Source organism: Mastacembelus armatus, chromosome 4 (genome assembly GCF_900324485.2).
Source record: "Mastacembelus armatus chromosome 4, fMasArm1.2, whole genome shotgun sequence".
In the NCBI taxonomy this organism is placed as follows: Eukaryota; Metazoa; Chordata; class Actinopteri; order Synbranchiformes; family Mastacembelidae; genus Mastacembelus; species Mastacembelus armatus.
The window spans coordinates 17,617,853-17,643,448 of record NC_046636.1 but is presented as its reverse complement, the minus strand read 5'-3'; the positions used below and the strand labels follow the sequence as shown (position 1 = coordinate 17,643,448).

Sequence of the window (25,596 nt, the reverse complement as noted above, 5' to 3'; positions counted from 1 at the left end):
ACAAATGAGAGAGTTAAAGGAAAACATGTTATCTGAAATAAAAAAAAAGACTGGATAATGACTGTTCAGATACATAATGCATGCTGTGGATGATTACAGCTGTAATTACAATTTTGAAACAGGCAGTGTCACCAAAGTCAGACATGCTACAATCTGACCCCTCCACTTTTGATTATACACTACTGTCTGCTGCCTTAAATATCAGCTTCTAAAATGAAAGGCTGTCAAGCACCATTTCCAGTTTTTCTGATGGCTTGAAATTTACTGTTAACATCCTAAATGCTCTTTAACAGGCCTGCTTCTGTTTCCACAGCTCTTATTGTATGTTAATTCCAGCTGTCACCATCATAATTAGTGCATAATATGTTGATTGGCCTCGTTTTGTTTTAGAGGCCTTTTAATAAAATTAACATATTATTCAGAATATTTAAAGTGACAGTGATAGGCATTTATTTCAAGACAAAATCTTGTACAGCTAATCTTCTCTTCCATGTATTTTCTTTATCATATCAATTTATGTGTGATGGACTCGAAACAAATTTGTTTCATTTCTTCTCAGTTGAAAATTTTATAGTTTTCTTTTTAATGTCATTGTCATTCTGAAATATTAATTGTAAGTTAAGATAAGTTAGATTCTTCTCCAATCCACAGGGTAATTTGCCTTAAGGCTGTGCATAGCTATGTGGTTAAGTATCCCAGCATTCCTTTCCACGCACATACACTGCCTTACCCTCAGGACTTTCATTCTCTGTGTTTGACACTGTGGTATGAAACCAAGAGACTCACTCCCCACCACCCCTGTTTCTCTGTGTTTTCTTCCTCAGGCAAATGGTGGCTGGCAGGATGCTCCGACCCCCTCATCAGTGACTTCACCCACAGAAGGACCCGGAAGTGTTCACTCTGACACCTCCAACTGATCCTTCATCCTCTCACTCCTCTAGCCGCTGCCTCCCGCCTCCTTCCAACATTACAACCTGCTCCCCCCAGCCATATCTCTCAAAACTTAACCCACGACCCCATCTGGACTGGATGTGAAATACTATGTAGTCACACACCGTGGACACAGCTGGGGTCTGGGATGATGTTTTCAACCTTACGGACAAAAATTTCACTTTTCCTATCAGGACCATCGCCACACCGTTAGCAGTATCGCCACACTTTACAGTTTGTACAGTTTCCACTTGATGTCCATGTTGCCTCTTATTAATATATTATTCTTACATTATATATTCACACATTAGGCACAGTTAGCAGTATATTGCCCCACGACTTGTAAATTGAAATGCTTCCACACTACCTCTTAATCAAATTAACAGCAGAGAAAACAACATTTCAAATGCTTCAATTTTACAAATTTTTATAATTATCTAAATTTTACTGTCCACTGCACCGTCCTCTGTCATTACTGTTCTCTCTTTATTGCCATGTTCACACATCTGTTGTTTATCTATAGTGCCAAAGTTCAACCCTGGAGATTAATTTTGATAATATCATATCCTTTCATTTTCCATGCCAAATTGTGAGATATTAATATGTTAGTCCAGTCATTTTAGTCAGGTAATATTCAGCCTTGATTTATATAGTTTGTATTCAGAATTTCTACAAGAGACAGTGACATATAGGGCATTTTATATTTTATTGACAGAGTAGTAGGTTATCTGGTCACATGCGGTCAGAGATCAGTGCAAAAAAATATAAAATTTTTACTCATATAGGTAACAAATTAAGTTCAGCTAACAAGGTAAGCTGTGCTTCTGTCTTTCAGATTGGCTGCAAATAATATTGAAATAAAAACAAACCTAAAAACACTAAGTCGATGACAGCAATAGCAGCAATGACGGCATATCAGCATATATTAAAGCACAATAACATCTAATGATTGAACACATTTGTAAATGACAACAATACAGAAGAAATTTTGAGATTTAACTATAATAGTAGTATATGGAAGTAAGTGAGTGTACATGCAGTACAAGATCAGACATCATCAGTGTCATAGAGATCAATGTAGCCAAATACTGCTGGTAACCAAATCTAATACAACTGTAATTCAGATTTTAAAGTATTGCATTGTTACATTATTACATGTCTTTGTTCTGAAATCACGCTCACTTTTCATTTATGGAATTATGTTTGCCTCTCAATCCGACTAGGTCGCATTTTTGAGCACAGAATAGATTTTTGTTCTTGCAATAAGAATTTCTTTACAAAATATACTTCATGTATATGCAAAAAAATAGTAATAACGTTCTGTGCCCAAAATGTACCACTGTGTGCTCAGGATTAAGGCTCAAATATACGTCCAAAATGATTCCGTGCCGAATAACTTGAGGTTACTTCACCTCTGCTCTCTAATAACATGAGAGAAAGCTTGAAATAGAGCTGCAGTGTGTATATTTTCAGTATTCAAGAGTCCCTTCACTTTTTATTTAGCTCTAAACACCACCTCCATCAACACCAAGACCAATCCACAATGTGAAACTAGATTTGTGACCTTTGTTGTATGTACAGTACAGTATGTGATCTAACATGTACACATGATTACAGTAGTCATCATGAGAGATCAACATTTACATACTTTGATACCAAAAAGTGGTAGAATTTTTATCCTCTACATTGGGATCAGCTTTATCAACATTTTGTTTCTGTAGGATTTTATTATGTACAGTACTAGTGAGCATCTTATACCGCTCTAGTACTCTGTATTCAAAGCAAAAAAAATGCAGTTTGAATACAGTAGTGTTTATATGAATTAAATCAAAACTAATACCCTGATGGCACACAAATCCAGATGATGTTTGGATATATTTTTATGTCACCATTTTGTGAATAATTCATCATTTTATTGCTTTTGTTTTTGCATTATTTTGCTTTGTGACAGGACTATTTTGATTTTACGCTACCATCATATGTGAGTTAGCCCAAGAATGCTCTATATACAGTGTGTAGATATACTCTTCTTTTGCATCTTTGAATTTGGACAGTAGCCATTTTAATGCAGCATGATGATGATCTTGTAGGATTAAAGGTGAGATGGCGAAAACAGTTTTGTACTCAGACCATCGACACTAGTCTGCCTGCGAGATAGCTACTGTCTGAATGAAGGTGACGTGAAAAGTTACTGTTAACATTGTCCTCCAGCATTGTTTTTAGCTTAATTCAATCTTTACAGAAAACAAATTTCAATCCAGAAATTCCAGTCGGTCACATGTATTTTTTAACAGTTGTCAGTGTGTTTGTATTTATTACACATGTATGAAATCATGGATGCTTCAGTGTGGAGGTCAGCCACGCATTCGGCTCATTCAGAGCAGCTCCTCCTTGACTCCCCTGCTCAGAATCACGGTCGAGGGCCCGAGCACAGATCCCGCCTCAGTCGTGTCTTCTAAGTCATTGGAGTGAATCGACAGCACTGGCCATGCAAGGCAAACACAAGGATTGTTTTTGCACCCTTCAAAAAAAAAAAGGCTTAACTCTACTTTTCACATTGCCTGTCAAATATTATCGAAGCTTCATGTAATGATGCTTTTTAGTTTTTGAATATAAAAGGAAAAGAGACATGAAAAGAAAAATGAGCAATTTGTAAAACATAAAATGTTTTATTTGTTGCATGTCTTTTTGTTCTTCAATAAAATAACGTACTGCAGTGTTTTGAATGTTAACTTCTTTTTTATAAGGATTTCAGAGTGAAATCGTGGAGCCTTTTTCTTGACAAGTTTTAACTTTTAAGATCTCTGCGTATGTAAAAAGGTATCAAATGAAAAACTATTGTCTTTTTAATTCCAATTCAAAACCTGTTTTCTGTGGAGAAAAATACCTGAAAGCTGTAGGTTTTTTGGTCTCTTAATTTGTACTGGCAATGCGTATCCCAAATAAATAGTTTCTTTTGTTGCATAAATTGCAGTTTTGTCATTTTTAATGTTCAGTTTCATGTACTGATGTTTTCCATCATAAACTTATGTGCGGTTTCTCCTTCAGACTTTTGTAATAGGGTCAGGGTCAGAAGTCACTGTAGGATACAAGTTTACACATTGTAGACCTGTCAGTCCAACACCTCTGGATAACATGCACCTCTCACTTCCAACTGATCTACAGCACACAGGCATTTTATCATCACCAACATAGCGCCGGAGATGCTGAGGGTGTGAAGGGGACATTTTCACAGTTTTCGGAGTGAGTGAAAGCTGTGCGCTCCTGGCAGACAGACGCCTCCTCTGCCCACTCCCCCCCACCCTTCCCCACACCCAGCATTTCCTCCAAGGCATGGTTAATGTGCGTTCCCTGAAAGAGGCAGAATCCGCACTTATCTCTCTCTTCCAGATAAACCTGACAGGACGTCTGATTCTGCTCCTCCAATCCATCCCTCTGCTGGAAAAAAGAGAAGGAAAAGGTTGAAACGTTAACATGTGGATTAGGAAAAGGTTCCCAGGAGCATCCAAAATCAGAGAGCGTGACAGAGGCTGTGGGAGTGACATATGCAAACATGATCAAATGTAATTACATGGAGAAGCCTCCTTGTTTCTATCAAAGGGCTGTTGGAGGAATGAAAGACAAGAAGTGCTGGACATATATAATTTATTCATGTGCTCCTGCAAACCAAAAGGCATTGTGAGGTTGATTCAGTCATTACATGGTGAAAAAGGTGTAAATCCCATTCTGGGTGAAATCACTGTACATTCTTTTGAATTTTTGATTCCTTTAACAAATAGGCTGGATAACATTAGAAGCCGTGACAAACACTATGTAGGTTTTTAAGAAGACTACACTGATTGCTGCTGGTTTTCCACAGGGAAAAGAGACAAATCCACATCAGGAGTTTCTTAAGTCTGTTATTCATTAACAACTGTTGACACAATAGTCAAAAAAAGCTGCCTAGGAAAATCACAGTATTCCTTTTTGACATTTTGTTGAATGATGTGATAGAAGAGGTGCAAGCACCTGATTTTGATGATTTTCAGTAAAGATGCGCCTGTTTTAACATATAATTAGTACATGTTTCATGTTGAAATGGAGTCATTTAAATGCTTTCAAAGTAACAAGTAATTTAGGTGTCTGAAACAATCAATCAGTGCTGGCTAAATTGCTTTACAGATAGTGTAGAGTAATGAAAAAGTCTCTAATTAAAAATATTTAGGCTTGCATATGTCGCACCATTCATCTTTGAAGCAAATATAAAGTAACGTTAAACAGATTTTTTCCACAGGCCTTTTTCACTGAACACAGTCTGACATGTCACAGCAGAAAAAACACAGGTTAATGAAATGAATGATAGCTGAATTCAGGTTTAGGGTCCTGGTATTGTGCGTGCTGGCTCACTGTCACACTGTCAGGCCTCACTGGGACACTTCAACAGGATTGGTAATGTTATTAGTAACACCTGTTCTTTCCCTACTAGAGCCAGTCAAAACGTCAGCGGTGAAAAAGGACTAGTGTCAACACTTAGGTGATGCCCTTTGTAACATCTCTTCTACTCAGGGATATTTAACGACACCAGGGGGAGTTCACAGTCCTTGAAACAACATTTAGATCAGACTGTAGGGAGATAATACAGTGAATATATAAGAACAGGTACATGAATAAATACATTTTAAGCTTCTTCTGACCTATTAGCACTGTTGACGTGTATCTAAATATGAGATGTTTATCATTTCAAAGCAACCTCTCCCAATAGGCCTGAACATGGTTCTCTCTTGTTTTACCACCTTACACTTTGGTGCCCCACACCTGAAAGTTGCAGTATTACCTAACTTTACATTTTTGTCATAATGCATGAGGCAGCATGGCTGTATGAATGGCACTGTCAGACTGTCTGGCACTTTGGTTCAGCCTGGAATAGCTGAACTTACTGGATGGATGACCACCTGTTTTTGTCATTCATGGTACACAAAGGACAACGGCACATTGGTGATCCACTGACTTTTTTTCAAGGGCCACAATGAGGTTGACATTTGTGGTTTATATTTTTGTTATGAAATATCTAAACAGTTAAATGGATAACCAAGAAATTTTGTACAAATAATCATGCTGCCCATAATTGTGATCTTTGGAGATCTGGTGAGTTTTGTTTAGTGCCACCATCAAGTCAAAGTTTTCAATTGAAATTGCATACATACATACATTCCTGATTTTCAGATGATGTATTCTCACCTCTTTTGCAATCCTCTCAATTGTCCTTTAGCATCATCATAAGTTCAACATTTATTATCGTTATCAGTGAAATGTCTATTGGATAGTTCATGCCAACCTTCCCCTCACAATGGCTAAATTCTCAAAAATCCAAGAGAGGAATAAGGGGCCCAAAATAAATTTTTTCCCATGGGGCCACCTAGTGAGCTAATCCAGCACTGGCTGTCAGTCAAAGTGCTTAAAACACATACTGGTACAGCTGAAATAGAAGTACACTCTTTTTGGTGGAACTACATCACAAGAAAAATAACTCTTTCTGACTTGTTAATCATTTCTACTTAAAAGCTTCAAAGTACCTCAAATACACCCAAAAATTAGCGTTTTGTTTGGATTCTTTTGGATTTCGAATATTCTTTAATTCTACTTTGCAAAGAGTAAAAACGTACCTGTCGAAAACACACAAAGCTGGCGTCAGACCTCTCACTCTGGCGATTAGATCCACGAGGACAACAGTGAGACAGATACACAAACATGGCCGCATGTTTTCTTTGACCTGATTTTCATTGGTTTAGTACATCTGAGCTTTCTCATCATTGCAGTTTCATATCAATCATTCTCAATCGGTCCACAGTGAGTGTAGCACATGTAGTTGGGCTCAGGGCTCACATTATATCAATGACAATGACAAGGCTAATAAAAAGGCTGGCCTTATTCACAGTGCATAATGTGCATCAGTTACATCAATGCCTGCCAGTGATACACACACACACACATACCAAGTCTACACACATGTGCCTGAGGGAAGGACTACTGAAGCAGACGATGCAAACGAAGGTCTGAGGTCTGAGGGAACGACATAATGGAAAGGCTTTGTCTCAAGGAAACCCTCTGCATTAAAATGATGAAACAAGTTTTCTTCTCCACTGATAGATCTCATGTGAATCAGACCTCTGGGGGATAAAAAGAAGTGTAACTCCATAAACAAAAAGGTTCTGCAGGAATAGGGTCAAGTAATTAGTGACTGTGGGTGTGTTCCAGGCTGTGGTGCAGATTTCAGATTTGGAAACAGTTCAGTTTGGCAGAGACTTGCTGCTGGAAAGCCTCAGTCTCATATTGCCTATGCCACCCACAGTTCTTTAATGAATTCCTCTGATCCCAACTTTCATAAAGAAGACATTTGGAAAAGATTTCACAGATCAGTGTGCGTCATCTCAGGCTTTCAAGTTATTTCAACCGTGGAACATTTGAATTAGAAGCTGTAGTATATTTGAGCTTTTGGGGTGTGGGAGTTTAAGTCTGTAAAGTGTTCCTTTATATTTGCCTAAAGCTTCCATAATGAGTGAGATATGGACCTTATCATGTTCTTCAATTATTGGAAAAAGTCTTTTAAACTGTGCCAGAAGATGCTCTTATTAAAGAAATGAGAACGTTATCGCTCTGTACCACAAATCAAAAATAAAACAAAACTTTGTTTGTGCTGATGATCAAGGACATTTGGATACAGCGCTGTTGCAACAATTATCACTAGTCAAATCCTGCAACAAAAGTGGGATCATTCACATTTATTCTTGTGCAGCTTTGAGCTAATTTGCTTTTGGTTTGTGTTTTTATGTTCTTAAATGTTTTCAGTGCATTGCTTTACATGAAGTCATTTGACATATTTGGTCAGTGCAGTTTGTTTAAAGAGAAATCCTGTCTTTTCAAAAGACAACAATGTTGGTTATGCTATCAGGACAGATTTGTGTCTGGTGAGGACTGGCTGCACAGATAGCAAAAGTTATTAATTCAACCCTGAAAATCTGAAGTGGAAAATTTAAGTTTACCACAACATTTCGACAGCTGTCACAATTTCTATATTGAAAAGCAATCAGTTGATTCGACATTGTATTGGGTCATGTTTTCAACATTGGAATACAATTTTTTTTGTTTTAGATGACAAAGAAAGCTAAATGATAAAAGCATATGTAACAAGGAAAACATCTAAGTCTGAAGGACTTTGTGAAGAATCAAATAGTGAAGTCTCCAGTCTCATCAACTGTGACCAGTCTGTAGTGAATGAGGTAAGTTAAAATCTTTTGATTAAAGGGAATGCTGAGTAAACTCATAGCTGCATTATATACTATACTAAGGCATAATTTCACCACATAATATACATAGGTTTAATTTTCATCACATAGTAAGCAATTTCAACCGCATGCTATAATGAGTCAAAACACATTATAACATTCACCACAAATTAACCATAAAATACTAATTTCGTCCAAATACTATAATAATGCATATTTTTTTAACAAAGTACTACAGTAAGAAATTCATTTCATGTGCGTGTTTCATGCCCTACTGTATTAAGGTATAGATTTCACTATATACTATATTAAGGCAAATTTTTCATGTCATTGCATAATAAGTCATAATTTTGATTTCAGAGTATAATGTTTCATAATTTTCATTATACACTATGATATTGCATAATGGTCACCATATGCCACACTAAGGCATCATGGCATGATAAGGTATAATTTTTTTTATAATTTTATGTCACTACCTGTGTAATTTTACTTGGTTTGCTTCACAACCACATACTGTATTCGAAACTTTAGTCCAATACCAAACAGTAGCTCAAGGTCACCATATTATTCCATCCAACCACTCGCTTTCTCAAAGGTGTTCAAGTTGGACTTTGAAGGTGGTACATTGTCTGACAACTACAGACATGCAAAGTAGACAAAATCGACCTTTATGGGAGCCATTTTGTATGAATATTTTTTAAAAGGTCTTTCAAGTAGTTAATTGGTGGAACATTTCAGTATATCAGAATCAACTAAGATTAAATGCTATGCAACATTCTAGACAATGGGTGAGCAAGTGTTGAGTAAGTGACAGTTATGAATGAAAATCTAACATTTATTCAACAATATGAAATAATGACTGTTTTTAACTTGGTTCCAATATCAGGAGTCATTGTAGTAGTGTACATTTCTTCTCACAATACATGTGAATTCAGTCGTATTTTGCTGTCTCGGCAGTTAACCCTGCTCTGTGTAGTCTTACTGCCATATTGATTCTTTGCTGTTTTGACTGTGCACAGTGAGTCTCAGTACCTCTGAAAGCACTGGATGGGACTAAACCACCTCACACACAACCTTGATTTATGCAAAATAATACTCAAAACACAAGGTGGTTTGACGAGGGGTTTTGTTTGTTTGTTTGTTTTTCAGAATGACACTGCCAGGTTTTTCGCCTCTCAACAGTGAAACACTGCTGACCCCTCATGGTCTGTGTGACTGGGTGTGCAGAGAGAAGTAAGAAGAGTGACAATGGATGTGAGGAAAAAACTGGTTGAAGTTCAAGGAAAAAAATAAATTAGAAAAACTAAACTTTATGCTTTTTTATGATTACAATTGTCGTCACAGTCATTACATAAAACCTAAAAACATCTAGATACTACAGTTAATGGCACAGAAAACACAGAATATAATCCTAAAGAAACAAATTACTGTAAATAAATTATTAATCAAATGCATAAACTGATCTTTAATAAAATTAAATAATAATAATTAAATATGATTTAAATATAGCATAACCACAGAAAATCATGGGAACTCCACTGGAACCAGAGGTTGTAGAGATGGTGCAGTATTTACTACTACTTAGGGTGTTTAGCTTTGCCTAGTGTTACATTTTTTGTCAATTATGTCTATTGTCTTATTTATATATTGTTAAAAAATAAAAGATGTCAGAGCATCTTTTTTTTTGAAATTCCACATAATAGTAAAAATATCAATAAAGTAAGGCTACTGCAAGGTCTTCGCTAGCCTTGAGTAGCAAGAGTATTACCTATACTTTTAAAGTGCACTTTTACTCCTACATCCCAGTTCTTGTAAAGTTTTCATGTTGTTTTTCTTTTGAAAAGATAAAATGCTGTCTTCTAACATACAATAATTTCTTCTATTAGGGGAGAATGTTAAAAAAAAAAACACACACACACACACACATTGTGGTCCTCACTACATTTTTTGACCAAAATTTATTATTACTTAATGTTTTGATTTTGTGGCGCAGTGGGAACTAATATATTCAGCTCCAGATGCAACATGCATGCTTTATGATGAGAAGGAAATTAATATGCTAATTTCAGCATAGAACAGAAGAGACATAATTGTCATGAGGCTAAGATACTGCTTACAGGGGAGTCGGGGAAGGTACAGCCTCACATTCCTGTTTTTTTTTTACATGTCTCTCAGCCACTTGTTTCACACTGCAAACCAACTGACATGAGACTTGAAAACCTGTTTTCTGTCAAAGTTGTGATATAGTTTATATATATATATATATATATTTAGCATATAATAACTTAAATGCATTACCACAGCAAGAAAGTGCAACATAGAAAATACAGATATGCTCACTTGTAGCAAACAGGGGAAACTGCAGACATATTTGAGTCCTGATATGGTTAAGTTTGGCAGAAACCCCTGATTGACCAGGTCTTTGTTTATAACTTAGACCTCATCTGTGGGTACTACTATGACCTTGTGCAGCTTTGAGCTGTCTCAGCAGAGCATCTGACCGCGGCGGCTGACACAGCGAGACGTCCGCCTGTTTGGGGACAGAGGGTGTATGTAGGTCAGCCACGGGCCTGCGTGCTGTGACAGCAGCATGGTCACTGTGCTGTGTGGCAGGACAGGGATTGGAGTGGACAGAGGGAGCTAGCATGGAGAGAGGCCCCCCTCACACGTCAGCACTGATACTTTCTCATTTCCCCACTTAAACACTTTGACATTATCAGGCCACACTGAGCAACGTCCACCCTCATTATTCTCACCTTTGGTACTGCAGGAAAATGGACAAAGAAAAGCAGAAGAAGAAGAAACTGGAGGAAATTCTTTAAGATTAGACCACGGTGCTTGTCTGAAATCTTGGGATGGTTATTCCATTGGTACTGCCTTGTCCATGACAGAACTCACTACGCACTGTCACCAAGGATATTCAATCCAAACAAGTGTGTACAAAACCCAATTGTAAGAAGAGAGCAGATAAAAATGGCAAAATTGTTTTGAAATTTGATATATTTACTATTCAAGAACACAGACAAACAGAATATTCATTATACAAGCAGGTTTTAATACATCAACTGAAAAAAGTATCAAAAGTATAGTTCTGTTGTGATCTTTTAGATGAAGTCATACTGCCATCCAGTGGCTCAAGAGCAGTTAAAAAAAAAAAAATTAAATTGGCTCCATCACAGTAACAAAACAGTTTGAGACCATTTCCAGAGAGAGAGCGAGAGAGAGAGATTAACTTCTTAGAAGAATATAAGAATAACTACATACAAAGGTGGCATGTATGTACTTCAATAAGACGGACAGAGCTCATCGGTTGTAGGGGTGCATTGCACCAGACGCAGATTTGATGTTTGTCTTGATGCTGCTTGGCATTTTTCCTGAGAAACAAAAACAGGAAAAGAGAAAAAAATACATTATCATAATAAAATGTTTAGCTGAACAGCTATAAAAAAAAATGTGTGTTTTTGCAGCAAAACAAGCTGAGTGTACAATAATTTATCAAAATGTAAAAAGAGGCATAGCATTGAAAGTACACCAAGGATCACTGCTGTGTCTTTAATAGTTTTCAGACAATAGACAATGGTCTGCAGCACTGACTGACAAGCTAAACCAGGGTTCCTGTGCTCTGGCTGCAGTGTAATTCCAGTGATGCAGGTGTAATGCTAACCAGCTCTCTAGGTCTCCTACCTGGCTGTCCTGGTTGCTGTGGAGCCACAGGTCCTCCCATACTGGCTTGCTGGCCTGATCCACCACCAATAGTCACTTGCTGTAAGGTTGGACCTCCACTCATCATGGGCCCTTGTCCTTGGTGCCCAGGGGCCACTGGACCCGGAGGCCTACATTTAGAAAGCCCCTTGCCAAATGCAACCGCTGCAACCAGTGCATTAGTGTCAGCGGGGTTGAAAGACGGCTTGTTCTGTCTTAGAGCTGAAATAATGAGAAAAAGTCAATCTAGAAAAGTCAACATATTTAGATTTGTCAGTTGGTTGACAACAATGCATACCACAATGGGCATACCTGCACTTTCTGCATCTCTGTCATCACGAGGGTTGTTCAGCTTCTCCAGCAGATTGGAACACAGCTTATTTAATGTCTGGATCTGTTTCTGTTGAGAAAAATGTACTTCACTTTTCAACAATATGAAATGCTGTACAGCCGTAAGCATTTTTGCACAGCAAAACTTTTCAGTCCATACGATTCATGTAAACTGACCTGTGCCACCTCTGGGCCAATTCGTGCTGCCTCTGCACTCAACTGTTTCTCTTGCTCTTCCACTTCAGGGTCAGGCTTGGTCCGCAAGTAGTCAGGTACAATCTCATGGCTGAACACTGGGACTCGCTGCTCTGTTAGTTTCTGCAGGTGAACAAGCAGAGGTGGGAAACAGCCAGGTCATCGACAGACCACTTAAAAAAAAAAAAACTATTCCAAAAAGATGTCCTGTCAACTCAGCGACTTTGATACTCACTGCTAAATCTTCATCTCGGTCTGGAGACAGAAGCAGAGGTATTATAACCTGGTTGCGAAAGGACGGTGTCTTCTCGTTCTTCAGCAGTTTATTGATAGTGTTCAGCTGACCAGACAGAAGAGCGAAGCTGTCCAAAACAGAAGGCCTGAGTAACAGAAACAAAAATCACTGTGTCTGAGAGGGAAAACCACACCACAATGATGACCTTCAAATTTTATATCTGTACATTTTAAAGACAAAACATCAGGACATCTGGTTTCACATGTGACATGTTACATTTGTCTAGGATTGGTTTTAGCTAGTTGTTTTTTTGATTTTTTGATTTGCTCGGTTCTATTGAAATTGGTGGTAAAGCCTCTCTATGGCAGGAGCTCCAGACCCACATTATTTCGCCAAGAAATGCGCGGGTCAGGCTGGCCAAGCTAGAATCTGTCGGAAAATATCAAAGATAAAAATAGAAGCACCCATCTCCTTATGGAGCTGAACACGGTGACGCTTGAATGACGTTTCTACTGCTTGTTACACAGCAATGTCAGCAGTGAATGTTATCCCTAGTGGAATTCTGCAGCCGATTAAATGCCACCCTGTGGATATCAAAGGTCAGACATACTACACTATGCATGCAAGAAACTGTTTTTCAGTCACAAGGAAACCTTCTTCTTCTTCTGCCAGGTCATAAAAAGGCTAGGAAAGATTTAACACTCCAAACATCAATCTATAAAGTTACTCTTTAGCTAGATGTTTGACTTACCACGTTAATCGCTCGTATTCATTTTCCAGCTTACAAATGAAGCCGTGAAGGGCGTTTTTGACGTGAGCCACACGGCAAATGAGAGCCTCAACCGAAGCCTCTAGCTGCTTCTCCTCTCTTTGCTGGGTAACGGGAAAAAACACAACACAATCATCAGGAACAACACCTTAACCACAGTTAACCTGACCTAAAACGTCGGATTCGTTGTTATGCTCATCTAGCTACATATTAACTACAACTATCCAGGGCTAATTTGGCCAGCTAATTGCTGTCGGCTTTACAGATACAGGAAACCAAAGCACATGAATATATAAATAGGTAACACGATAAAGCATAAAACAGCATTACCTGCATTGTTGAGTTACAGGCTAGCGATGAAAGCCTCACAACAAATAAAGACAGAAGCACATCCGGTGTTATGCTGACGTCTGTACCCCTGTAGAAATGTGTTTCCTGTACGCCAACCCGGAGACAGCAGGCTTGTCTTCTTCCTCTTCAAAGTTCATTGGCGGTTGGCAAGCATGTTTTGGTACATTACCGCCACCATCTGGATGTGTGAGACACTAGTATTTCCTCTCTTTACTTCTCATCTCTCCTACTTTTTATTGAATCTTATAGAACCACATCCTTTTCCTTCCTGACAGTTTCTGCCACTGCTTAATGATACTCTTGACCCCTTCCCTACTAAAGCTGAGAAAGACTTGTCCCCAAGATGTTCTGCTCATAGCACTGAGGCTCTATGGAGCGCAATAAAGCCCAAAACTAACTGTTACCAGTTACGGTCTTGGGAACTGAAAGGGCATACCAACATTTCAAATTTGGGTGGCTTTGTTTTAATGCTGGAAATAATAGACCATTCTTAATGCTGACTTATTTTATACAAAGTGGAAAATTTGTGTTAGGTCAAATTAATGAAATTTAAAACCTATATATGGCATTTTGACACACAGTAATGCTTTTTATTTTTTTATTTATCTAGGAATGCAGTTCTATAATTTGGAAAGGTATGGTATATATGCATCTACACCAAGTATCAGTGGAGGTGAAACACACTAACATAGATGTGATATTGTGATTAATTGTACTAACAAAACTCAATATGGAGATTATAAACTTGGGGATATTTGAAATAATTGTTACAAAAGGTCTGTGATGAACCGGTCACCCATTCAGGGTGTATCCCTGCCTTTCACTGAAAAGAAAGCTGGGATAGGCTCCAGCTGATCCCCATGACCCTGGTTAGGAATAAGTGGGTATACAGTGGGTACGGAAAGTTTTCAGACCCCTTTAAATTTTTCACTCTTTGTGTCATTGCAGCCATTTGCCAAAATCAAAAAAGTTCATTTTATTTCTCATTAATGTACACTTTTGCAAATTTATTAAAAAAGAAAAACTGAAATATCACATGGTCATAAGTATTCAGACCCTTTGCAGTGACACTCATATTTAACTCACATGCTGTCCATTTCTTCTGATCCTCCTTGAGATGGTTCTGCTCCTTCATTGGAGTCCAGCTGTGTTTAATTAAACTGATTGGACTTGATTATGAAAGGCACACACCTGTCTATATAAGACCTTACAGCTCACAGTGCATGTCAGAGCAAATGAGAATCATGAGGTCGAAGGAACTGCCCAAGGAGCTCAGAGACAGAATTGTGGCAAGGCACAGATCTGGCCAAGGTTACAAAAGAATTTCTGCAGCACTCAAGGTTCCTAAGAGCACAGTGGCCTCCATAATCCTCAAATGGAAAAAGTTTGGGACGACCAGAACTCTTCCTAGACCTGGCCGTCCAGCCAAACTGAGCAATCGTGGGAGAAGAGCCTTGGTGAGAGAGGTAAAGAAGAACCCAAAGATCACTGTGGCTGAGCTCCAGAGATGCAGTAGGGAGATGGGAGAAAGTTCCATAAAGTCAACTATCACTGCAGCCCTCCACCAGTCGGGGCTTTATGGCAGAGTGGCCCGACGGAAGCCTCTCCTCAGTGCAAGACCCATGAAAGCCCGCATAGAGTTTGCCAAAAAACACATGAAGGACTCCCAGACTATGAGAAATAAGATTCTCTGGTCTGATGAGACCAAGATTGAACTTTTTGGCGTTAATTCTAAGCGGTATGTGTGGAGAAAACCAGGCACTGCTCATCACCTGCCCAATACAATCCCTACAGTGAAACATGGTGGTGGGAGCATCATGTTGTGGGGGTGTTTTTCAGCTGCAGGGACAGGACGACTGGTTGCAACTGAAGGAAAGATGAATGCGGCCAAGTACAGAGATATCCTGGAAGAAAACCTCTTCCAGAGTGCTCAGGACCTCAGACTGGGCCGAAGGTTCACCTTTCAACAGGACAACGACCCTAAGCACAGAGCTAAAATAACAAAGGAGTGGCTTCGGAACAACTCTGTGACCGTTCTTGACTGGCCCAGCCAGAGCCCTGACCTAAACCCAATTGAGCATCTCTGGAGAGACCTGAAAATGGCTGTCCACCAACGTTCACCATCCAACCTGACAGAACTGGAGAGGATCTGCAAGGAAGAATGGCAGAGGATCCCCAAATCCAGGTGTGAAAAACTTGTTGCATCATTCTCAAGAAGACTCATGGCTGTACTAGCTCAAAGGGTGCTTCTACTCAATACTGAGCACAGGGTCTGAATACTTATGACCATGTGATATTTCAGTTTTTCTTTTTTAATAAATTTGCAAAAATTTCTACATTTCTGTTTTTTTCTGTCAAGATGGGGTGCTGAGTGTACATTAATGAGAAATAAAATGAACTTTTTTGATTTTGGCAAATGGCTGCAATGACACAAAGAGTGAAAAATTTAAAGGGGTCTGAATACTTTCCGTACCCACTGTAGATAAAGGATGGATGGATGTTACAAAGGGTGTAATAATTCATCTAGTCCATCACAAACCTTTATCCAGGATCAACAAGTTACCAGGAAGAGAAACTGTGTATCTCAACAGTTTATTTTGATACAAACGTGTTTCAGCTAAGCATAAAATATCTGACACTGACAGTGTTAGATATATAGTTGTAATGCTAATTCATACACACAAGTTCTAATTAAGGCCCCCCCAAAGCACCATTATGTGTTTTTATGAACAAACTTGGTATAAACATTCTTTAAACTACTAAAGAAACTTGAGAATTGTGAACCAGTAAGACAGAAAACTGGTCAGTGGCTTCAGTTCTTACATGTTCCTTTCATAGAGACATACCTCTTCAGGTATGCAGGTGCAATTCAATTGTTAAGAGCAGTGAAAAGAGAAAATTCTGGTACACAGCATATATTTGTTCGGAGTAGTAAAGAGTTTCATTCACAGCTTTAAGGCAGCACTATAAACTTGGTGAGAGAAGTTCAGAAGAGGCTCTCAACATCTCCCATTTCTACAATCACAGTCTTCAGCTGGGAGAAGTACTCCATTGTCACCTGGCCATTCTCTCTGCCAAAGCCTGGTAATTCAAAGCAGAGACAACATTGTATGAGAAGTTTTTTGTGACCATGGTTATTCAGTAATCGCAATTCATGTCACTCACTGCAATAAAATGCAATACTATGAATATACTGTATTTCCAATGTATCTACAAAGAAAAAGTGTTGATCATTTTAACCTTGCCAACATCCTACCTGACATCTTGTATCCTCCAAATGGCACCTCCACAGGGCTGATGTTGTAGTTGTTGATAAAACATGTCCCTGCTTCCAGGTTCTCAGCCACACGGTGGGCACGAGAAATGTCCCTGCCGGTCAGAGGAAAAAGACAGATTTTAGGTTTGAAGTGTAAAAAAAAAAAAAAGTCAGTCTGTATTTAATCTGATCACAGTTAAAATACAGCTTAATCTGCTCTCTAATCACAAAGGCCATTTTTACATAATGAATTCTTGGTAATGTCTTGTGGAAACTGAACAGCGTCTGATAGAACATAATATAATCTTCAACAGCAAACCATCAACAATGTGTATCACAAGCTGAAACAGACTGCTGAAGAAGGACAAATCCAAGTGTGCTCAGTTGCCTCTGCTGACCTGGTGAACACTCCAGAGGCCAATCCAAAGGTGGTGTTGTTGGCCCTCTGGATCACTTCTTCCTCTGTGTTAAAAGGCATGACTGACATGACTGGGCCAAAAATCTCCTCCTTCACACAGGTCATGTCATCTCTGCAATTATCTGTACAGGGAGAGAGTACTGCATGTAATGCATTGTGCAAACTGGGAATCAATAAAAAAATGTCAGACTAAGTGAAACTGCACCATCACTAGCAGTGAACACCATTTAGGGTTGTAAATCAAAACCTTATATTTGAGAATAGATAATCAGATATACCAAGTACACAGGGTGACATGAAGTAGCCCCCTTTTAGTTTTGGATCACTGGGGATATAAGGTTCTCCTCCACAAAGCACTCTAGCACCCTGGAAAATGTAAACAGTCAAATAACTATGAGAACTGAAATAAGGATAACTTAAAAGTAAAATACTTTATACTTAATGCAGTTTGTAGCTTTGTAATTTAGTGAATATATTGGAGATGTGGTAACAAGTGATTCATTCTCAGATAAATGCCTCACTACAACTTTTCATACTACTAACACACCTCTTTCTTGGCTTGACTGACATATCCCAGCACTTTGTCTAGCTGTGGCTTGCTGATCAGTGCTCCCATGCGGGTGTCGTCCAGCAGGGGGTCACCAATAGGAATGGTCTTGGTCCTCTTCACAACTTCTTCCAGGAACTGGGGCATGATGTCTCGTTGTACATACACTCTGGTCCCATTGCAGCAAACCTATATTTTAGAGAGAAAAAAAAATGCGAATAAATTTATTGGATTACGCCATGATTAGCATCATGCCGCACAACACATATATGATACAACACCTCATCACCTGTCCCTGTGTGAGGAAGTTTGCCATGAGTGCTCCTTTCACAGCGTTCTCCAGCTCGCAGTCTTTGAAAATAATGAGAGGAGATTTCCCTCCAAGCTCCAGAGTCACCTGCTTTATCCCCTTTGAAGACATTTCCATGATCTGAGTACAAGGAAGACAGATAGTTATTTACTACAGAGATCTGAAGCCCTGTAGAGCAGTTTTGAAGAGGTTTGAATGTTATAGCAAAGCACAAGTACTTTTATCTGATCAGTCACAATAATCATCATATCTTCATTACTTGTAATTAATGCTCTAAAAACTTTCTAAACCAAACTATACTCACATCTCTTTTACCAAACACAAATAATGAAATGCATATATGATATTTAGATGGATTACATAACTTAAGAAAGTTTCATGAAGAATATTTTTAAAATGCAATTTAAAAAAAAAAAATCAAAGACTACACTGAACCTATCAAAATTGCTCAGTATCAATACAATCTGAAAAGAATTTGTGGTAAATAGATTAAACCATAGGTTTATCCAAAATCCAGGTCCTTGCTCCATGGTCCTTTAAATAATAGGGTAATTTAGGTTAAGTTCCATTTGGATGTTGGATGCTGTCATTATTGCCTTTCTCTGTACCTTTTTCCCTGTTGGCACACTGCCAGTGAAGGACACTTTGGCCACACCTGGGTGGTGGCAGAGCAAGGTGCCAGTTTCTGCTCCACCTTGTACCACACAGAAGAGCCCATCAGGGACCCCCGCCTCTTTGTAGATCTCAGCCAGTATCACAGCAGTGACAGGGGTCATTGGAGAGGGCTTAAATACCATGGCGTTACCTAACAAGAACACACTCAAGATTTAAAACTGCAGGTTACAGTCTAGCCAGCTGTTAATGATTAAGGAACACATGACTAGTGAATAAACAGGCAGAGGTACTGATCTCAAACTGAAAAATATGCAATAGACTAAGAAACTTACCACATGCCAGAGCAGGAGCAGATTTCCATGTTGCGATCTGGAAGGGGTAGTTCCATGCACCGATTCCCACGCACACACCAAGGGGCTCTCTCCTGGTGTAAGCAAATGTTCCCCCAGGAAGCTGGACATGCTGGCCTGCACATAATGAAAACACAACTCAATTTTAACACAACTCTAAACTATGTATTGGAAAACATGAGGGAGAAAAAAAAAAACACAAACACAAAAATGCCAGTGCACCCACCTGCTAGTGAACCAGCCAGGCCAGCGTAGTATTCAATGGTGTGCCAGGAAACATCAATGTCCTCCAGTGCTTCAGTGATGGACTTTCCATTGTTGATCACTTCCAGCTTTGCAATATTATCCCTCCTTTCCTATTTTTTTTAGAATAACAGAATATTTAATGTCATCAAATGTGTACAGCTTTAAGATTATGTGCTGACAGTGATAAACTGAAGCTGAAATCTGCATGACAGCAAAGCAGCAACACAGACAACAAAAGATTAGTTTTATACAACTGTAGGCCAGTAAGCTCATACTTTTAATGAATAACTAGCGTTTATTGCAACACTTAGGTTCAATTTATGTTGTGCAACACTGAGATCCAACACAGTTACACAATACCTTGATTGTCTTACCCTTATAATGCGTGCAGCCTCTAGCAACACCCGAGCCCTCTCCATGCCTGCCATCTTCCTCCATATTAGATAGGCACTGTGGGCACTCTTTATGGCCTCGTCCACCTCTTCGGCCCCGCAGGGTACCATCTGACACATGACACGGCCTGCAAAAAAAAAAAAAAACAGGACACACTCTGACACTGAGGCAAAACACAAGAACGACAGAACTGTGGTGATATATCATGTATCACTCACAATTAAAATCATTTAGGCAACAAGGAGAGTTTATTCTTCTGTTTCATAGCAGGGGGCATACTGCTTTAGGTGCATTACCACCACCCCCTGACCAAAAACTCAAAAGTTTTATACTCACTGTGTGTGTGTGTTCACTGCTGTGTGTGCGCACTTTGGGTGGAAATGGAATTTCCCCATTGTGGGACTAATAACGGTAATAACTTAACCTATGACATTCCATAATTACATGATCTGCAACCTACTCCCACAGTTCACCAATATCTTCCTCCCTACTCCCCCTACTTCTAAATGTAATTTGGATATTAGAAGTAAAGGGGAGGGGTCATATTGTGTAACACCGTGACCCACTTATCAACCCGTTGCACAAGCATTAAACAAGTATTTATATATAGTCAATTTTGAACATATTTACCAGTTGCAGGTTCATAAACGGGCTCTGCGTTTTTCTCGTGTCCGAGTGTGACTCGTTTGCCACCCCAAAAGTTCAGTGGATCTTTCACGACCACCGTTCCCGTCGAGGCTCCGGGCATGGTGCTGAGAACTGACTGGGCCATTTTCCGTCGGAGAGGACCTGAAACAACAAGCAGAATTAACTTTATAGCAAAGCTACTGGAACTGACCTGAATATGAACTGACGTTAACTAATATTTGAGACGTGTTTCAGTCTGCATAGTCTCGCTGTTAAGTTAGCTTACTGAGGTTCAATGCGCTACGGAGCGAAGATATCTTAGCTAAACTAGTGCGAGGAAAAGCAGCGGAATACAACGTGTAAAGCATGGGTAGGTAACTAGTTTATAATTAACAATAATGTTACAAAGGAAGAAAAATAACGAAACGACCTGCCTTTTTGTGCTTCTGCAGAAGAGCTAGCACTCTTTATGCCAGGTCACATATGAAGAACAGTCTAAGACACGCCCCTTTCAGTCAATCAGTAACGTTATATTCTAAGTATGTTTAACCATTTCATTTCACCAGTACAACGATAACAGGAGAAATGAATAATATGAAAACGATTCATATATTACCAACAGAACACAGAAACGATCTTTTTTTTTGGCTTATGTTGCAACCTGAAGCAGATTTACAGTGGCTTGCAAAAGGATTCCCCCCCACACCCTTTGCGTTTTTCCTGTAGGCCTATTGTTACCATACAACCTGGAATTGAAATGCATTGATTTAGAAATGATTTAGATTTAAGGGGTGAATACTTCTGCAAAGCACTGTAAGACTGTATAATGCTGTGAAGTATCTACTCTGATTGGGTGAGATTAGGATTTGACAATCCAGGAGTTAATGGAAAACATAGAGTATTTTAGATCAGGTCAAAGGTAGGTTAGGGATATAAAGTGTCTATCATGAAACCCAGCCGATTTATGATGGCATGGTCTAATGCCAAATGTGGGAACCACTCATACTGTAGGTCAAAATATCATTTGCAGTTATCTAGAATAACTGCAAATTTAGTTAGACCATGAAATGCATCTTCATTTCTACTGCTGTGAAAAAGAAAAAAAAAAGTTATATATGTATATATATCAGTCATCAGTTTAGTAAGCTGTGCTTTTTCTCAACAAAGTGACATTTGAAATGTCACAATAGGAAAAGCCTAAGTGTAACTAATAAAACAGATCATGGTGGAGTACTGTTTATTTAACAGTTTGTCACCTGGAAGTATAAGGAGCTAATTTGCAAGGGTGGACCAGTGTTCCTTCAAAATAAATATAAGGTGTAATGGAGTAATGCTTGTATGGTGCCAAAGAACAGCTGGAATCCCTTCAGGAAAGAACAGCTCTTGACATCTGCCCTCCAGAGTGGGGTTGGACCAACTGGTTTAGCAAAGTGAATGCATGTTGAGTTCTCTGTACTTCCAGCTAGGTCATTTTCTAATGTAAGAAACCAGTGAGCATTTTTGTCCTTGTCATTTGTCATGTGTCTAAGGCAGCAGGTATCTGATTGCGTTAAAACCACTGGGATGTTTGTGTTAAATCACTCTTATGGTTAACAGGCATTCTGCCTTGCTCTGTTATCTCCTCTGACCACTCTTGTATAATGTTCTAGTTTTTTTTTTTAATTGATGCCTAATCTATCATTTTCCACATTCACCGACATTAAATCAGTAACTTCGTACTCCTAAACAGTTATGTGTTGCTGTTCTATCCCTTAGAGTAACTAGGGTCATAACAGGGAGTAATAACGAAAAAATGAAATAATGGAATGGAATAAATCAAGTCATTAAAAATGGAAAGCCACCACTAAAATGTAATCATAAAACTTTATTAAAATTAATGACATACAATAATACTGACAGATGGATCAGATAATACAGGCCAATTAATTAAAATCCAAAAACAATGCACAGCATGTCTTGAATACAAGATAGTCATTTGTATCCTTTGATAATCAACCTAATAAAGAAAAACTTTTCTTTCTCTAATTTCTAAAAGAAACAAGTTAAATAAACCACAAATGAATGAGAAATAAAACAAAAAGTAGTGATAACAGTAGCTGCAATGACTAACACATATTCTCCATGCGAGCAGTTCTGTCAGTGCGATCTGTAAGCCCTCAGATGAAGGAGCTGTGACTCTTCATAGTCGCAGTGCAGGAACAGCACAGAGAGCCTGGTGATTAGGAAAACTTAGCTGCCTGGGGTGGAGGTCCCAGGAAGCCTCCGGCCTGTTTTGTTGCAGCTCTGGAGGGGGCGAGACCAAGCATCTTCTGAATGTTCTAGAGAAAGGCACAGTGCAAAAAGCTCACAAAAAGAAGAAAACTGGATATCGTTTCTGGCAAAGTTCATATAAAAACAGGTTATATAATAGAGAATAGAATAGTGTTTCCTTTCAAGAAACTAATTCTCTCTATTACAACACAACCCATGAAATCCACAACTACCCAGTTATACAGAGTAAAAAGGCAATGAACCCAGGTGTCCCCAGGTTGATGAGTGTAGAAGTTACCTGTCTGATGGACATGGTGCAGAGGATATAAAGGAAGATGAATGAGCAGTCCGTGTAATCCTCGCCCAGGAGGTTGCGATGTGACAGTCCTTGGATGTAAGACAATGGTACGAATGGCAGTTTGGCAACTACTCTTCCATCAAAGCTGAAAAAAAAAAAAAAAAAATACTATACTATATTTGCACAACACATGGTGGGTGGGAATCCATGGCATGATAAAACTCTATGTATAAAAAATAAATATCTAAGGGAAAATAACCAACCAGTTGCATACAGACTGGAACACTGGTGGTTAGTTATTAATATGCAACTTTCTTGCATGTGAGCCAGACTCTAGTGCTCTCCCTACTTCTGATAAATTTATATTGTTATATAAAAATATAGTATTAACCTGAAGTAACTACATGTGACACTTACATGGAGTTGAACATGCCCATCAAGGCGGTAAAGCAGAAGCCAATGGCGAACATAGATTTCATGCGCACCTACAAGCAAACGCACAGAAGGTTGAAAATGAAACCTTTCAACCAGATGACATTTGACTAGAGTTTGTTTAAACTTACACATTCACACACCACTTTAAGTGCTAGTACTGATAACATAGTAATATAGATAAGACTGTTAATGTTCTCATACAATTGGTCTGTGAGACTACAGGTGGCAGATATGATCACAGGATAACTACAACCCCAGACATGACCTCTTCCCATACAATATGAAGTTGCTACCAGGTTTGATAGAGTATGTTCATTGTAAACAAGTTGGTTCTCACCATAGAAAGGTCTCTGTTGTTGTTTTTCAATTTCTCCTCTTGTCTTTCTGTAATACATTAACAAACATAGGTCACTTAACACTGACACTGTGAGGAAAAGGCAGTATTTTTGAGATCTTTCTATTTAGCAATGTTTTCTTAATTGAAGCTCATCACAGGTTGGTTACTGTGTTCTTACCAATCTTTTTCTTTTGCTGACGTCCTGCGGATTCTGTGATGGTTTCCTTTTTCTTCTCAACTGACACCAAACAAGCAACAGTGAATGATGCATTCATCAGTCCAGAGAAAACAAAACAAATGCAAAAATCACAACAGAATGAGGCTTATATATGAGTCACTTACGCTTTTTGCTTTGTTTTTCCACCTCAGCCTTTAGCCTCTTGTACTTTTCAGTTCGATACACTAAAACCCAGGTAATCCCTGGGGAAAAGAGAAAAAGAAAAGATTTATTTGTAAAAATAATAGTACAGCTACTAACTGAATATATATATATTCCAATATTCCAATATGCAATTACATACACTAACACAAAGAATTGTATTCAATCCTGCATTATCCATCACAATGTTCATTTGGTTAACGTTATATAAACAGGTCAAACTTGAATAATTGTTTTCACTTGAAAACGCACTTTTTATTTTAACTTTAATTCCCATTACTAAAGTTTTCGCGAGACTTACCACAACTTCCGTTCCTTGCACTCTACGCTAACCTAATGTCGATCATTAGCTTGATTGGCTAAATTCGCTAGCCAGCTAGAACGTTACTGTCCCTTAAAAGCACTCTACACTACATATTAGACAATATAACAATATAACTAAAGTTGTAAGTGCCCCCCCCCCCCCTATCTAATCCAGAAAGGTGTATTTTTTAAAAAGTAAAGGGAGTAAAATTGCTGCTCTGATGCTGTCGGAGGGTTTGACTTACCTTCGGCTAACAGCGCTGTACAAATAGAGATGAACACGATCAGAATCGTGTCTGCAAACATAGTGCTCATAATGATAGAGTCCCGTTAGCCCACTGCACCGAGAATAGTTATGTATATATATCTGAATTAGCGATTACACCCCGAACACATTACACTGACAGGAGCTTTCATAGATCTAAGTCAGCATTACTGCAGAGGTCATGCGTGTAGGAAGTACTTCCGGTTCATCACACGTTAACAGTGACACAAAAAAGATGTTTTTATCACAACAGACAAGTACAGTAGCTAAACCAGCCATCTTCCATGTACTCTATAGGCCTATTATTGGATTAGCCTATGCATCACTGTGTATTACTGTCATAAGTATCAATTAACTATAATGATTATGATGTTTTTTTTAATAAATAGTGTCTGTAGGCTATATAAAGTACTAGAGAAAGTACTAAAACCTGAAGTTATCAAATGAATGTAGTAGTGTAGCAAAAAGTAAGTTGGCTACAGTAGTCTACCCTCAAAGTAGAAGTAGGCTACTGTAGTCTACTTGAGTAAATGGAACCTTTCCACCATTGTTTATTAACTTTTGTTGTAAATGGAAATGAATTAGCTAAAAACACAATATATTTATATGTCTTAAAACACTGTTTGAAATTTTATTTCAAATGGTTATGAGGCACGCGCTGTGGTTGACTAATCCCTTAGGCAAAAAATGTCAATTTATATAGCACTTTCCAAAATAAAAGTCACGCAGGACTTCACAATAAAAGACAAGCACAAGCATGAAACAGCACGTTATAGCCTTGGTCGCCAGA

The 25,596-nt window shown here is 38.6% G+C and overlaps 4 protein-coding genes across 7 annotated transcripts in view; 1 reads left to right on the top strand and 3 right to left on the bottom strand.

The window, feature by feature from the left end:
* Positions 1–3,646, top strand: part of pbx1b (pre-B-cell leukemia homeobox 1b) — a 55,880-nt gene extending 52,234 nt beyond the window's left edge. For both annotated transcript variants that reach the window (XM_026305043.2, XM_026305044.2), the window contains one exon: positions 825–3,646. In XM_026305043.2, coding sequence (XP_026160828.1) covers positions 825–917 — 93 coding nt within the window. In that variant the 3' untranslated portion in view covers positions 918–3,646. The remainder of the gene's footprint in view (positions 1–824) is intronic.
* Positions 3,647–11,229: 7,583 nt separating this feature from the next.
* On the bottom strand, positions 11,230–13,857 carry med8 (mediator complex subunit 8). Its single transcript, XM_026305146.1, has 7 exons — positions 13,757–13,857; positions 13,409–13,530; positions 12,658–12,802; positions 12,405–12,545; positions 12,210–12,297; positions 11,880–12,119; positions 11,230–11,569 (listed from the first exon to the last, which is right to left on the bottom strand). The coding sequence occupies exons 1-7, from the start codon at positions 13,760–13,762 to the stop codon at positions 11,499–11,501; spliced, it is 813 nt and encodes a 270-aa protein (XP_026160931.1). The 5' UTR covers positions 13,763–13,857; the 3' UTR covers positions 11,230–11,498.
* A 2,496-nt stretch (positions 13,858–16,353) lies between these two features.
* Positions 16,354–21,054, bottom strand: aldh9a1a.1 (aldehyde dehydrogenase 9 family, member A1a, tandem duplicate 1). Of its 3 annotated transcripts, none has more exons than XM_026305516.1 (12): positions 20,974–21,054; positions 20,543–20,701; positions 19,894–20,039; positions 19,500–19,629; positions 19,256–19,390; positions 18,917–19,113; positions 18,288–18,428; positions 17,999–18,187; positions 17,730–17,817; positions 17,432–17,573; positions 17,034–17,146; positions 16,354–16,858 (listed from the first exon to the last, which is right to left on the bottom strand). In XM_026305516.1, exons 2-12 carry the CDS (start codon positions 20,682–20,684, stop codon positions 16,764–16,766), a joined length of 1,518 nt encoding a protein of 505 aa, XP_026161301.1. In that variant the 5' UTR covers positions 20,685–20,701; positions 20,974–21,054; the 3' UTR covers positions 16,354–16,763. The 3 variants fall into 3 exon arrangements, with proteins under 3 accessions (XP_026161301.1, XP_026161303.1, XP_026161300.1); XM_026305518.1 differs by having other exon boundaries at positions 20,970–21,046; XM_026305515.1 differs by lacking the exon at positions 20,974–21,054 and adding an exon at positions 20,826–20,963.
* A 1,329-nt stretch (positions 21,055–22,383) lies between these two features.
* Positions 22,384–25,002, bottom strand: tmco1 (transmembrane and coiled-coil domains 1). Its single transcript, XM_026305118.1, has 7 exons — positions 24,787–25,002; positions 24,202–24,279; positions 24,038–24,097; positions 23,860–23,906; positions 23,505–23,572; positions 23,088–23,232; positions 22,384–22,857 (listed from the first exon to the last, which is right to left on the bottom strand). The coding sequence occupies exons 1-7, from the start codon at positions 24,854–24,856 to the stop codon at positions 22,759–22,761; spliced, it is 567 nt and encodes a 188-aa protein (XP_026160903.1). The 5' UTR covers positions 24,857–25,002; the 3' UTR covers positions 22,384–22,758.
* Positions 25,003–25,596: the final 594 nt, after the last annotated feature.

Excerpts from the sequence above, each read along its gene's own strand:
- tmco1 (XM_026305118.1), bottom strand. The coding sequence starts at position 24,856 with ATGAGCACTATGTTTGCAGACACGATTCTGATCGTGTTCATCTCTATT. Across the intron at positions 24,280-24,786 it reads TACAGCGCTGTTAGCCGAAG|GGATTACCTGGGTTTTAGTG; the intron begins GTAAGTCAAACC and ends TCTTTTCCCCAG. Across the intron at positions 23,573-23,859 it reads ACAACAGAGACCTTTCTATG|GTGCGCATGAAATCTATGTT; the intron begins GTGAGAACCAAC and ends GTTTGCTTGTAG.
- med8 (XM_026305146.1), bottom strand. Across the intron at positions 12,803-13,408 it reads GAATACGAGCGATTAACGTG|GCCTTCTGTTTTGGACAGCT; the intron begins GTAAGTCAAACA and ends TCTGTTACTCAG. Across the intron at positions 12,298-12,404 it reads TTGGCCCAGAGGTGGCACAG|AAACAGATCCAGACATTAAA; the intron begins GTCAGTTTACAT and ends TTTTCTCAACAG.
- aldh9a1a.1 (XM_026305515.1), bottom strand. The coding sequence starts at position 20,907 with ATGCTTTACACGTTGTATTCCGCTGCTTTTCCTCGCACTAGTTTAGCT. Across the intron at positions 19,114-19,255 it reads TGCTCCTGCTCTGGCATGTG|GTAACGCCATGGTATTTAAG; the intron begins GTAAGTTTCTTA and ends TGTTCTTGTTAG. Across the intron at positions 18,188-18,287 it reads ACTTCCTCACACAGGGACAG|GTTTGCTGCAATGGGACCAG; the intron begins GTGATGAGGTGT and ends TCTAAAATATAG.